Source organism: Lithobates pipiens, unplaced genomic scaffold (genome assembly GCF_037356315.1).
Source record: "Lithobates pipiens isolate NorthernLeopardFrog02 unplaced genomic scaffold, aLitPip1_a1.2 Scaffold_28, whole genome shotgun sequence".
NCBI lineage: Eukaryota > Metazoa > Chordata > Amphibia > Anura > Ranidae > Lithobates > Lithobates pipiens.
The window spans coordinates 78725638-78740599 of NW_027507789.1; the positions used below are offsets into that span (position 1 = coordinate 78725638).

Below are 14962 nucleotides of genomic sequence, written 5' to 3' on the forward strand. Positions count from 1 at the left end.
CTTGTTGAGAACTCAGGGAGTGTCTAACCTAGGACACCTAGACGACCTCTTGCTCAAAGAGCAGTCAGTTTCACGGTTGAGGCAGAACGTGCTTCTCGTGTACATTGGAGCACATGGGCTGGGTACTTAAATTCAAGAAGTTAGCTCTGGAGCCAGTACAAAGCTTGGAGTATTTGGGGTGGTCCTAGATATAGTTCAGACGAGAGTACTCAGGTTCTGGGTATAAGGCAAAGTTATCCTTCAATACATCTGTGCATGAGGTTGCTGGGGAAAATGGTGTCGACGTTCAAGGCCATTCCCTACATACAGTTCCCCTCCAGAACATTACAGATGAACATTCTGTCTGTTTGGAACAGGAAAATTCAAGCATTAGATTAACCATAAGTCTTTTGTCCCCCGGGGTGTTGCCGAGTCTAAATTGGTGGATGGTCTCTTGGAACTTAAAGAGGAAATCTTTTCTCCCAGTAATTTGGAGGACAGTGATGGCAAATGCCAGCCTCTCTAGATAGGAAGCCGTTCTGGACTCGTCTGAAGTGCAGGGAGCATGGTCTCCACAAGAATGGGTGCTGCCCATCAACAATCTGGGGTAGTTTGTCTTGCTCTGGACCATTGGATGAATCAGTTGTGTGGCCTTCTGGTCAGGGCTCAATCCGATGATGCCACAGCAGTGGCATATATTAATCACCAATAATCGTGCTGCCCAGGTCCCCCCCCTCAGTCATATTCTGACAAGGGCAGAGGGTCATGTACCATATCGGTCAGCGGTACACATCCAAGGGATAGAGAACTGGCAGGCGGAATTTCTCAGTTGCCAGCGGTTAATGTCGGGAGAGTGGTCCCTGCATCCTGAGCAATTCAATTTGTCATTGTTGAGGAACTCCTTAAGTAGCTCTTCTAGCGTCCAGGTTCAACAACAAGGTTTGTCTCCAGGATAAGGGACCCACTGGCGATAGGGGTAGATGCCCTTGAGACCAGTTCTCCCTGATTTACACCTTTGCTCTGGTTCATCTGCTTCCGTATCTGTTGCGCAGGATCCAGGAGGAAGTAAAGCCAGTATCTTGATGACTCCGGCTTGGCAAGCCACCATGGTAAACTTGGCAATGGACAGACATTGGTCACCTCCGGTCTGGTTTGATTTTCTGTCTCGGGGACAAATATTGCACCCATCTTAACAATTGAACAGCTGAACTTCTGGCTCAAATCACTGCTGCGATCGGAGCCATAAGTGGGTACCTGGCAAAACAATGACAAAAGTACCAGCTCCACCCCCCCCCCAAAAAGTACCAAATGTGGCAGTGGAGTGGGGGTGGGGTAGCAAACAAGCATAGCTTCCCCTTCTGGGTGGGGCCCCGCTTTAAGGTTATCAGAACAAGTTAGGCAGTCTGACTCTTTGTTTGTTCTTCCAGATTGACCCAGGAAGGGTCAGGCAGCATCAAAAGCGGCAATTTTACAGTGGATCCACCAGTTTATTACTCAAACCTATAGCTTGAAATGCAAGGTTCCACCCATTTGGGTAAAGTCACACTCTACCAGCAGTGTGGGAGCATCTTGGGCTCTTTGTCCTCAAGCGTCAGTGGCTCAGGTCTGCAAGGCTGGAACTTGGTCTTCTGTACATACATTCATGACATCAAGGTGGATGTGAGAGCTGCAGAGGATACTGCGCTTTGCCGCATCATGCTGCAGGCAGTAGAGTAGGTTGCTTAGGCTGGATAGTGGGGTTTTTTCTCTGTGTCTCCCTCCCCTCAACTGCATTGCTTTTGGACTTCCCAGATGGTCATGATTATAGCATGCTCTGTGTCTGTGATATACGATAATCATGGCCTCAGATTTGGACAGGCCTCTATTCAAGAGACTAGAAATGCTACTAATTACTGGTACTTGGCTGTTCTGCTGACCTGATAAGGTAAATACGTTTGGCTACTCACCCAGAGTAATTATCATTATCAGAATAATCAGAAAATTCCAAAGCACTTACTGTATATGCATGCTTATTCCAAGTTAGGGATTTATCAAACCAAGAAATCCCAGAAAACTGAAAAGTGGTAAAAGTCATACCTTTACAACTATGATCTCACTGCTAAATGTTGTTTTCAAGGGTTGCCATTTTTAAAATAGAATTTTCCTGACATTTTTGAAAAAGGTTACTGACCTTGAATAAAATTTATGAACATCTCCAGGTCTCTGATCTGAGTCTTCAACTGTTCCACCAACTGCTCCTTCACTCTAGCTGGGTTAACAATCTGAGCAATGGCAGCATCTACTCTCTGCCGCAACTCTTCTGGAGATAGGCAGCTAATGTCCTCATTCAAATTAACATCCAACTTCTTAATCAACTCATCAATGATTACCTGGAAAAGTTATAAATCATATAAACAGTGCAAGAATAACATGGCTACTAATCAAAATGAATTCTTCAATGATTAGCATAATTTCATTTATCGTATATAAAAAGGAGTAGAATCCTTGAATTTTGTAAAGTGCTTTTTCATCATGGTAGCCTCCCAATAAAGCCACGCTTGTTCAGTGTTTGGTCTTGACCGACTCTTATCTGGTAAAATAGAAGTATACAGTGTGCTTTTGCACCAATTGTTGTAAGAAGCCCATTCCAAGGAAGAACAGAAATCATACTTAAAATGATTGTAAAGTCTCATTATTTTTGTTCTATGAAAATAACAAACATGTCATACTTGCCTAATCTGTTGCAGTGGATCTGCACAGAGCAGCCTCAATCCTCCTCTCCTCAGGTGCCTTTTCTGTGCTGCTAGCCCCTCCCTCCTGTTGAGTGCTGCCACAGTAAGCAGCTTGCTATGGGGGCACCAAGCCGAGCTGCAGCTCTGTGTCCATTTAGACATGGAGCTGTGGTTCGGCACCGGCCCTCTATCTCCTGATTGGCTGACTGAGTGACAGCAGCGGGAGCCAATGGCATCATTGCTGTATCTCAGCCAATCAGGAGGGAGAGTCCCGGACAGCAGAGACACTCTGGGACATCACTGGACAGAGATGGGGCTGCTGCACACAGAAGGCTTTTTATCTGAATGCATAGAATGAATTAAAGTGGAGTTCCAATGTTTGACAGGTATCCTGTCCCCACTTCCACCGGAGGTATGTCAGAAGTCCAGGTCCCTCCTCCTCCTCGCCAGCGGGCCAGTAATAGAGTGCAGCGCACTTTGCACATGCAAAGTAAGGACCTGGCCATTGTCAGAAACCATGAAGCAGATTGAGTAGTCAGCCAGTCCAGAGTTCAATAACCAGATCGGGTAATCAGCCAGGCCAGAAGTCAGGGATCCAAGTAGAGCAACTGCAAGCAGGATAAGGAGCCAGGAGGGATGTCAGCAATCCAGTCTTGAAACAAACCGCAGGAGATGGTTCCTTGTGATGTGACCAACGGTTTCAATAAGGAGACATGAAACACGAAGGATACGGAAAGGCCCATTAAACCGAGGTGCAAACTTCAGTGAGGGAACACAAAGCCGGGAGGTTGCGAGATGACAGCCAGACCCTGTCCCCAACCTGGTAGGAAGGTGCAGGCAGGCGTCTGCGGTCAGCATGGAGTCTGTAACCTATCATTAGCATGACGCAAAGCCACCTGGACTTGTACCCAAGTGGAACGAAGACCACGGAGATTCTCCTCTAACGCAGGAATACTCTGCGGAACAAACGAGTCAGTCAACATGGATGGTTGGAAACCATAATTCGCCATAAATGGAGACAATCAGGAGGCAGAATTCAAGGCACTGTTGTGAGCAAACTCTGCCGAAGGTAATAGGTCAGACCAGTTGTTATGATGGTCAGAAATATAGCAACGTAGCAATTGCTCCAAGGACTGATTGGCTCGCTCTACGGCCCCATTAGACTGCGGGTGATAGGCAGAAGAGAAAGCAGGCTGGATTCCCAACTGTGCACAAAAGGCTCGCGAGAACCGGGAGACAAACTGACTGCCCCTGTCCGAGACAATCACCTTGGGTAGCCCATGTAAGCGAAAGATCTCCCGAGCAAAAATGGAAGCCAGTTCCTTAGAGGTAGGCAACTTAAGTGGAATACAATGAAACATCTTTGAGAACCGGTCAACCACCATGAGGATAACAGTGTTGCCTTGGGAGTTGGGCAACTCCACAATGAAATCCATTGACAGGTGGGTCCAGGGCCTCTCTCCATTGGGTATGGGTTGTAGGAGGCCCACTGGAAGGTGGCATAGAGTCTTACTCTGAGCACACACGGAACAGGCAGCTACAAAGGCAGTAACATCAGCCCATAGACTAGGCCACCAGAATTGTTGGGAAATGCCCCAAATGAGTTGATTCTTCCCAGGATGGCCAGCTGCCTTGGGAGAATAGTAAGTCTGGAGCACGGCAGTACGGAGACTCTCTGGGACAAAGCAGCAGTCACAAGGTTTCTCAGAAGGAGCATGGACCTGAGCAGCAAGCGTTTTGTCACCCAAAGGAGAAGTAAGACTGGTGCTAACTGTAGTCAAGATACGATCAGGAGGAATCACCGGAACCAGAACCGATTCCGACTTGGAAGTGGAGGAAAATTGCCGTGACAAGGCATCAGGCCTTACATTCTTAGTACCGGGTAAGAATGAGACAATGTAATTAAAACTCGACAAGAAAAGAGCCCATCGCACCCTTCTGGGAGAGAGGCGCTTAGCCTCAGATAAGAATGCAAGATTCTTAAGGTCAGTAAGAATAAGAACAGGCACAGTAGTACCTTCAAGGAGATGTCTCCATTCTTTCAGGGCTAAAATGATCGCCAACAGCTCTCTGTCTCATAATTGCACTCAGCAGCTGACAATTTCTTGGAAAAGTAGCCACACGGATGCATAACGCTCTCAGAGTTAGGACGTTGAGACAGAAGGGCACCAACTCCAGTCTCAGAAGCATCAACTTCTAGGATAAAAGGCAACGTAGGATCAGGATGTGCCAACACAGGAACAGAAACAAAGGCAGCCTTGAGAGTCTCAAAGGCCTTAATGGACCCCGAAGACAAACTGTGTGGATTACCGTCCTTTCTGAACATATCAGTCAGGGGCTTGACCAGAGATGAGAAGTTACGAATAAACTTCCGATAGTAATTGGCAAAGCCCAGGAAACGCTGCAGAGGACGTAAACCCACAGGTCGAGGCCACTGTAGGACTGCCGACAGTTTCTCTGGGTCCAAATATAACCTGTTCACGATGGAACTCGCACTTCTCCAGTTTACAATAGAGATTGTTCTCACTCAGTTTTTGAAGCACACGACAGACATCTGTGTGGTGGCTCTCCAGGGACTTGGAAAATATGAGGATATCATCGAGATAAACCACCACACATAACTGAAACAAATCTCGGAGGACATCGTTAATAAATTCCTGGAAATTCCTGTTCTGGTATTAAATGCAGTTTTCCACTCGTCGCCCTCTTAATGCGCACAAGATTGAATGCCCCTCTCAAGTCAAGCTTCGTAAAAACCGTTGCTCCCTTGAGGCGGTCAAATAACTCTGTAATCAATGGAATCGGGTAGGCATTCTTAATCTTGACACTATTGAGACCCCTATGACCCCTGTGACGGATCCTATCCCCTACACTCCGCTTCAGCATTTCCGTAAGTATACTGCTTCCTAAGTCCTGGAACACGACGCCAATGGATGTGGCTATAGGAACCCCCAAGAACTAGACAACACCAGTCTTGGAGTACATCAGGAATCAATCTTTATTTGAGATCTCACACAAAATATATACAGCGGGGTGACTACAACCTAACCTAATTAGCATGAGCTAATTATCTATTCAACACTGGACTCCTTCATTCAATTGGTGAAATACTCTTTAGAATCTGTGTCAAGCCAGACAAGACTCATTTACATTATACAAGACAACAGACAGGTGGCTGGAGTTGATATTAGCATCTAAGAGTTTATGTCCCAACAGTGTGATTCAGTCTATTGCTAACATGGTATTTACATATCCAGAGTCTGTGTCTTGGGGGGCGGCATGAACCTGAATCCAAGTAAAACCACCTCAGGGGTACCCAGGCATACAGCTCACAAAGAGCATTGTTCCCCCAAATGCCAGGGCCCATAATCACAAAAGCAAGAGGCTGGCATTCAGTCCCCTCCAAGAGCCTCGGTCTCGGCTAGGTCTTTCACATTTCTCCCCTTTTCGGCAGGAGACTAACAGAGGAGGAGACCCCAGACGGGTTGACTCCGAAGTTAGTCAGTGGTTCCAGTCCTCTAATGCTGGTATCCACACAGTACCCCAAACAAATTGTCCCAGAGTATTCCTCACCCAGCCAACCTCTGACTCTCTCAGAGAACATGCCTGACGCTGGGGAGAGGTGTGGACCGGCCCTTCTCCCTGGAGTCCTTTCAGCCACTGGAAAGAACACAGGGTGTTTGGGCTCAGTCCGTCATGCTGTTGGGCATCTGGGTCTACTGCCCAGAATCCCCGGGGTATACAGGTGGAGACTGAAGTCCCATCCACCTTTACAGGAAATCTGTCCTATGTTTGTTGTGGGCAGAGGCCAGCAGTGCTCTGTTCCGTTGCCAGCAGGTCAGCTGGGCGTAGGAGCTTCCCTACACCATCTGCTCCAGCTAACTGTTGGGGAGAGAGGTTGACTGCCCCAGCTCCCTGGAACTCTGCAGTTGTTGCCGGTGCTGGGCAGAGGTTGGTAGCACTCTGCCCAGTTGCTAGCACTTCTGCTGGTGTTCTGTTAGTAGAGACCACAGGCCCATCCACTGACACCAGATCAAGCTGCAGTTGTGAGGCGACGACTGCATTCTCTCCTTGGATCCTGATCTTCAGCTTGTGATAGACTGCCAACTCCTCACCCTGGGCCTCCAGAATTGCTGCAGGTCTTGGGCCCTCTGTCCGGTTGCCAGCACTTCTGCTGGGGGTTTGCTAGGTGGTTCCTCCTCTACAGAAATGTCTATTAAATCCCCAGTCTCTGGAATTGCTAAAAGTGTGGGAAAGAGGTCTTGCACCCTCTGTTCAGTTACCAGATCTTCAGATGGAGAAGTTTGTTGTAACTCCATAGATGCTGCTGGCAGAAAATCACATGTCCCTGTCAGTGTTGTCAGAGAAAGGCTGACTACCTCTTCTCTCAAAAAAGCCAAAGCCACTGTTGGTGCTGGGCAGAAGTTAGTCAGCACTTCAGGTTTGTGGACTACAATCTCCGGAGTTTCCACTGCCGATTCTCTGGCATGCTGCTGAACGTGTTCTAGCAGTTTCCTGTATGACCTTTCCAGATGCTGTTCCTTCCTTAACAAATGGTCCAGATCAGGTTTAAGCTCCGAGACCCCTGCAAGACCGAGCATAGCCTCTCTATATTCTCGCAGGTCCTCAAGGGTAGGTTCCACTTCATCGCCAAACACAAAACAACCTGTAAGGCTCTCCCACAGCAATCCAGGGCCACCAAAGTCATATCCCTCTGGAGAGCATTCGGTTGTCTCCCCCAAATATCCCTGCACTGTGTGCCATTGCAGAGCCCGATAATGATTGTCCAGCTCTATCTACTGCTGGACCAGCCTGTCCAAGTCACCCATTGTTCCTGGGGGCGCTCTCCCAGGAATGCCATCCACAATGCCCGTTGGTTACTGGCCCAATGCTCTTGAGTTGGAAAGCACTTGTCCCATTTTATACCAGCGAGCTGGAGGGCTCCAATCCAGAGCTCCACCCCGAATCTGCTGCCTGAGCTCCAGGTATTCATACTCAGACACAGTCCTGGTGTATGCTGAAAGGATGATCCGCAGCAGCCCCGGGAACTCTGATGCCAGGTTCATATCTCTGCTGGGGTGATCTAAGTCTGCTTTCCTGATCTTGGACCCCAGTGGATGTTTGGATGTCCCAGACTGCAGGAAGCAACCCACTGCTTGCTACCAATGTGACGGATCCTATTCCCCACACTCCTCTTGAGTGTTTCCGTCAGTATACCGCTTCCCAAGTCCTGGAACACGACGCCAATGGATCTCGCTATAGGAACCCCCAAGAACTAGACAACACCAATCTTGGAGTACATCAGGAATCGATCTTTATTTGAGATCTCACACAAAATATATACAGCGGGGTAAGTAAAACCTAACCTAATTAGCATGAGCTAATTATCTAATCAACACTGGACTCCTTCATTCAATTGCAGGGTTAATTAGCACAAACAACAGTAGGTGAAATACTCTTTAGAATCTGTGTCAAGCCAGACTAGACTTATTTACATTATATAAGACAACACACAGGTGGCTGGAGTTGATGATATTAGCATCTAAGAGTTTATGTCCCAACAGTGTGATTCAGTCTATTGCTAACATGGCATTTACATATCCAGAGTCTGTGTGTCTTGGGGGGCGGCATGGACCTGAATCCAAGTAAAACCACCTCAGGGGTCCCCAGGCATACAGCTCACAAAGAGCATTGTTCCCCCAAATGCCAGGGCCCATAATCACAAAGCAAGAGGCTGGCATTCAGTCCCCTCCAAGAGCCTTGGTCCCAGCTAGGTCTGTCACGCCTATAATCTATACAAGGTCTCTGTTCAGCACTCTTCTTCTTCACAAAGAAGAAACCAGCACCAGCAGGAGACGAGGATTTGCGGATTAAACCTCAAGAAATTGAGCAACATAATCCTCCATGGCCTTATCCTCCAAGACTGACAAAGGTTAAACCCGGCCATGAGGAGGTATGGCACCAGGTTGAAGGCCAATTGCGCAATCATAAGACCGGTGTGGAGGTAAACTAACGGCTTGACCCTTGTCAAAGACATCGCTAAAATCGCGGTACTCCTCCGGCAGGGAGGAGAGTGAAGAGGTGCACAGGACCTTGGATACCTTCAGGAAGCATGTCTCACTGCATTGTGGTGACCAGGAGAGAACCTCAGCACAGAGCCAATCAAAAAAGGGGTTGTGCCTCTGTAATCAAGGATAACCAATAACCAGCGGAAACATGGGTGAGGAAATAACTTGGAATTGGATTATCTCATGGTGAAGAGCCCCTACGGCCATGGACAACGTTACCATCTCATGAGTTACATGGGCAGGCTGTAAAAGGTCTTCCATCAAGAGCCTCAATGGCAAGTGGAGTGTCATGTAGCTGCAGCGGAATCGAGTGTTGTGAAACAAATGCAGCATCAATGAACAGGCCTGCAGCCCGAGTCGATTAGAGCCTGTATCTCGATGGACGACTCAGCCCAAGAAAGGGGGACCGAAACCAGGGGCTTAGTCTTCTGGATAACTGGGGACGAAACAACGCCACCTAAGGTCTGTCCACTACAGGACCTCAAGGTTCGGGCGTTCCCTGGACGGGTAGGACAAGACTTCAAAAAGTGACCTGCCTGGCCACAATAAAGGCACAATCTCTCCCACCTCCTAAAGGCTCTCTCATCCGCAGAGAGACGCGTGAAGCCCAGGTGCATGGGTTCATCTTCACTGACCGACTCGGTACCAGGAGGCATGGGAGGTGAGGGAGGCATGGGTGGGACAGCAAAGCTCGGAGGCAAATGTACAGGAGGCTTCTGCAAGTGCTCCTTAAAAGAAAGTCTTTCTCTGAGTCTGGAGTCAATGAGGATGGCAAACGAGATCAAGCTGTCCAGCTCAGTGGGTATATCTCAGGCTGCTATCTCATTCTTGATGGAATCCGAGAGACCATGAGAAAAAGCAGCCACGAGGGCCTCATTGTCCCAAGCAACCTCTGCTGCCAGAGTACGGAATTCAATGGCGTAGTCCGCAACAGTTCTCGTACTCTGATGGACATGAGGCACTTGGCAGCAGAAGTGGAACATGCGGGAACGTCAAATACCATTTTAAAGGATGCCACAAACTCAGGGTAAAGCAAGACAATAGGTTTTTGCATCTCCCATAGAGGGTTAGCCCAGGCCAGGGCTCTCTCAGAAAGCAAAGATATCACAAAACCCACTTTGCTTCTGTCCGAGGGAAACGCCTGGGGCAGCATCTCGAAGTATATCTCAACCTGATTGAGAAACCCTCTGCATTGAGCTGGACCACCCCCACATCGCTGGGGAAGAGGAGCGGAAACGGACATACCTCTTATAGAGGTAATACTCGGAGCGGGTGCCTGCACAGAGACTGGCGCAGCAGCAGGGACGGCCTGCGACTCAGGTTGTACCGGAGCAGCCACAGTGGGGGATTCCAGGTGAGCCGTGCGACTCAGGAGCGTTAGTAACGCTATGGCAAACTGATCCATGCAGTGATCTTGCTCATCCAATCTGGAAAAAATATTACCAACAAGTGGATTGACTGTATCTTTCGAATTCATGGCCTTCGCCTACTGTCAGAAACCATGAAGCAGATCGAGTAGTCAGCCAGTCCAGAGTTCAATAACCAGATCGGGTAATCAGCCAGGCCAGAAGTCAGGGATCCAAGTGGAGCAACAGCAAACAGGATAAGGAGCCAGAAGGGATGTCAGCAAGCCAGTCTTTATGCAGGAGATGGTTTCTTGTGATGTGACGAAGGCAGAGATGAAGTGAGCTGGACAGTTAAGTAGGCAGGTCAGACGAGCAAGATCTGGAACAGCTGGGTAACTGGGGAGAGAGATGAGAGCTGGCAATTAGCCAACAGCTGAGCAGCCAGCCCAGAGAAGGAATGGCTAAGCCAGCCCTGACAGCCATGAAGCCTCAATGCTTCATTGGCAGGTTCCCTTACCGGCAATGGCAGCGGTAGCACCAGACAGCTGATGGAAACATCAGCTGCAGTGCCGACATCCCTGGACTCCAGGACAGGTATGGATCCTAATATTAAAAGTCAGCAGCTACAGTATAGTTGCTGGCTTTTAATTTTTGGAGGGGGGGGCGGAACTTCGATTTGATATAAAAAGAAACTTCTGACTTTACAACCCCTTTAACCACTTGGGCCTCAACTACTGTTTCAAAACATTCTACCCCATGTGTAATAGATGTGTGTAAATGAAGGTATAACAGGGACATACAAGGTATGCCTATTAAATAATGAGACTGATTCCACCTAGTAAACAAAACAGTCAGAACCAGTTATAACTGCATGCGTGGTGAACATATTTGAACCTGCATGACAAGCAGCAACCCTCTATAACATTCAGTTGATTGTGAGTTGCCATTTAGTTTGTTTGAGTTTTCTGTAGTGTGCCGAAAAAATGTAAAGGTTGAACATCGTGTCAATTTGGAATTTTTTGTAAAATTGCACAAAACACCAACAGAATGTTTTCAAATGCTTACTACAGCTTATTGGAATGATGGACAGTCTCGTGCACGTGTGTTTGAGTGGCACAAAAGGTTCAGCGATGGATGTAAGAATGTCAAAGATGATGAACGCCCTGGACAACCTTGCACATCAAGAAACTAAGAAAATGTAGAAAAAACAGCCAGATTGTTTGAAAAGACCGCTGACTCTGTTCAAATGATAGCTGAATCCATGCTCATTGTGTTTTTCAATATCAAGAGTGTAATTTTAAGAGAATGGGTTCCAGAAGGCACAACAATTAACCCTCATTATTATAAGGAAGTTTTGATAAAGCTGAGAGTCAGGCCGCGTACACACGCGCGGACTGTTCGCCCAACCTTGTTCGTCAAACAGTTTCGGCAAACAGTCCGCTCAAAATTAGCATGGACGGACATGGCCACACACGACGAACGAACAGTTTGCTGAAACCGTGCGCGATGACGTGAACGGCATGTACGACGGGACGAAAAATACGACGTCCTATACACTGCATTATAACTTTCGGCGTGTAAATCCTTTCTGAGCATGCGCGGAACTTAGTTTGACGAACAAGCCTACACACGGGCGGACTGTTCGCTGAAACAAGGTTTCAGCGGACAGTTTTTCGGAAATTCCGTAAAACCTTGTTCGTCAAACTGTCCGCTGAAACTGTCCGCTGAAAGCCCACAAACGAGCGGACTGTCCGCCCAAACACTGTTCAGCGGACAAAGTTGGGCGAACAGTCCGCCCGTGTGTACGCGGCCTCAGAAAAAAACGGCCGCAACTGTGGGAAAATGGTTTCATTCTTCAACAGGACAATGCAACTGTTCACACAACACTTTCTGTGAAGCAGTTTTTGACCGACAAGCACCTTACTACACTTCAACATGCTCCATATTCACCTGATTAAGCACCATGCGACTTTTATCTTTTCACAAAACTTAAATCAGTGCTTAAAAGGGACACATTTTATGTCCGTTGATGCTGTAAAGAAGAAAAACGGAGGATGTGTTGAAACAGCTGACAGAAATATTTTTTCTCCATGGCTTCGACCAGTGGAAAACAAGACTGCAGCAAAGTATTAGTGCAAATGGAAAATATTTCAAATTATATTAAATTTGTAATACATAGAAATAAAGGTGAGTCATTTAATTAGTCTCGTTATTTAACAGACAAAACTCATATGCTAGGGAACCATCTTACAAATTGCTTGACATTTTTATAATATGAGCTAGAAATACGGTTAAAGCTATAGTGCCTAAATTACACAACTTGGAATTTAAGGGGTTCATTAAAAAAAAAAAAAAAAAACGTACCCGTTGTTTCTCCATGACCATGGACTGGGGCAGAGAATCATAATTGCCTTCTTGGTAAGCAAAATTTTCTAAATCATCTAGCTGGTTTTTGAGCTGAACAATGAGTTCCCTTTGCTTTTTTCTTTGTGCCTCAATGCGTTCCCGTTTCTCCCATTCACTCTGAAATAAATAAAATAACAGCTTACTTATATTTAAATTGTGAACATACTTGTGTAAATATGTTAAAAAATCTGCAGTAAGGCTCCACTCACACTTGTATGACTCCAAAGTTGCCCCAACTTTGGCAACTTTAACGTAACTTTGGATGGATGAAACTTGGATGCGACTTTGGCTTTGACCAGTGATAATGGACAACTGTTGCATTGTATCACACTCAGGTACAACTTTCATGCAACTTTTGAGGGTTAACATTGAAGTCTATGGCCTTCACGTTGGATGGAAGTCAGGCCAAAGCAGTGCATGAACTACTTTAACCCTTTCCCGCCGAGCATACGCAGATATGCGTACTCGGCTTCCGGGGGTTATACCGGGATGATGCCCGCACCTGCAGGCATCATCCCGGTACCGTTTTTTGCAGCAGGCGATTGGCTATCCAGGTATAACAACCGATGCGGCTAAAAGCCGCTCGGCTGTTATGTCGGAGGAGCGGGAGGGGACGTCCCCCCCTCCCGCCGCTGTTACCGGTGCTCCCGCTCGATCGGGAGCACCGATCAGTGATCCGACGCCTCCGGCTGCTGCGGAGGAACTGAAACGAAGCCGTAATCGGCTTCGTTCTAGTCTCCTCATCGTAAACACGGAAGCGACGTCATGACGTCACTTCCCGCTTACTCGGCTGCCAATGGCGCCGGTTTTAAAAAAATATCCGGTATTCAGAATCGCCGTTTTCGGCGATCTGAATACATTGAAGTGTAAAGGAGGGGTGGGGGGGGTCTTTTAGACCCCCGATCCCTCCATAAAGAGGACCTGTCACCACCTATTACTGTCACAAGGGATGTTTACATTCCTTGTGACAGCAATAAAAGTGATAATATATATATATATATATTTTTTTAAAACAATTTAGTTATTTTAAAATAAATAAAATAAAAAAAATGTTTTTAAAGCGCCCGCCGTCCCCGAGAGCTCGCGAAGCAAAGAAAACGCATACGGAAGTCGCACCCGCGTATGTAAACGGTGTTCAAATCACACATGTGAGGTATCGCCGTGATCGTCAGAGCGAGAGCAATAATTCTAGCACTAGACCTCCTCTGTAACGCTAACCTGGTAACCGTAAAAAATTTTTAAAGCGTCGCCTATTGAGATTTTTAGGTACCGTACTTTGTCGTCAATCTACAAGTGCACGCAATTATAAAGTGTGACATGTTTGGTATCTATTTACTCGGCGTAACATTATCTTTCACATTACGCAAAAAAATTGGGCTAATTTTACTGTTTTGTTTTTTTTTATTCATGAAAGTGTCCCTTTTCTCAAAAAGTTGCGTTTAAAACAACACTGCGCAAATACCGTGTGACATAAAATATTGCAACAATCGCCATTTTATTCTCTAGAGTCTCTGCTAAAAAAATAGATATAATGTTTGGGGGTTCCAAGTAATTTTCTAGCAAAAAATATGGATTTTAACTTGTAAACACCAAATTCCAAAAATAGGCTTAGTCATGAAAGGGTTAAAGTCGCTGCATACAGTATATGAATGGGTATGTAATAACATCAATAAGTGTAAGGGTGCAATTAAGGCGGCTAGGATAGAAGACGAAAGACACATAGCGGAGGAGAGCAAAAAAAATCCCAAGAAATCCTTTATGTAAACAAGGGAGGACAGACTATATTGGCCCCATTAAAGAATGAGGAAGGACATCTGGTTACAAAGCATGGGGAGATGGCAAAGGTACTGAATTTATTATTTTCCTCAGTCTTCACAAGGGAATGGGGGGGGGGGCTTCATTAACCAAAACTGCAGTGTTTATCCTCATGACACATCACATGAAGCACCTCCATGGTTAACAGAGGACAGAATTAAAATTAGACTTGGGAAACTTAACATTAATAAATCACTGGGACCAGATGGCTTGCACCTGAGGGTACTTAGGGAACTCAGTCAAGTAATTGCCAGATCATTGTTCCTAATTTTTACTGACAGTCTACTGACTGGAATGGTACCAGCTGATTGAAGAAAAGACAATGTAGCACCAATATTTAAAAAGGGCCCAAAATACATCCCTGGGAATTACAGAACAGTTAGCCTAACATCAATAGTATGCAAGCTCTTGGAGGGGATAAGGGACTATATACAAGATTTTAGTAATGGGAACGGTATCATTAGCAAGAATCAGCATGTATTCATAAAGAATCATTATTGCCAAACCAATCTAGTAACCTTCTATGAGGTGGTGAGTTGTCATCTAGATAAAGTAAGGCCCGTAGACGTGGTGTATCTGAATTTTGCAAAACCATTTGACACAGTTCCCCATAAACGTTTACTGTACAAAATAAGGT

General features: G+C 46.5%; 1 protein-coding gene across 1 annotated transcript in view; it reads right to left on the minus strand.

Annotated features, from left to right (window-relative positions):
* The window catches only part of RUNDC1 (RUN domain containing 1), a 228425-nt gene that overhangs the window by 97516 nt on the left and 115947 nt on the right, over positions 1-14962 (minus strand). Inside the window, exons 2-3 of the mRNA XM_077459427.1 lie at positions 12469-12627; positions 2150-2348 (exon numbers count right to left, since the gene is read on the minus strand). Of these exons, the coding sequence (XP_077315553.1) occupies positions 2150-2348; positions 12469-12627 (358 nt within the window). The remainder of the gene's footprint in view (positions 1-2149; positions 2349-12468; positions 12628-14962) is intronic.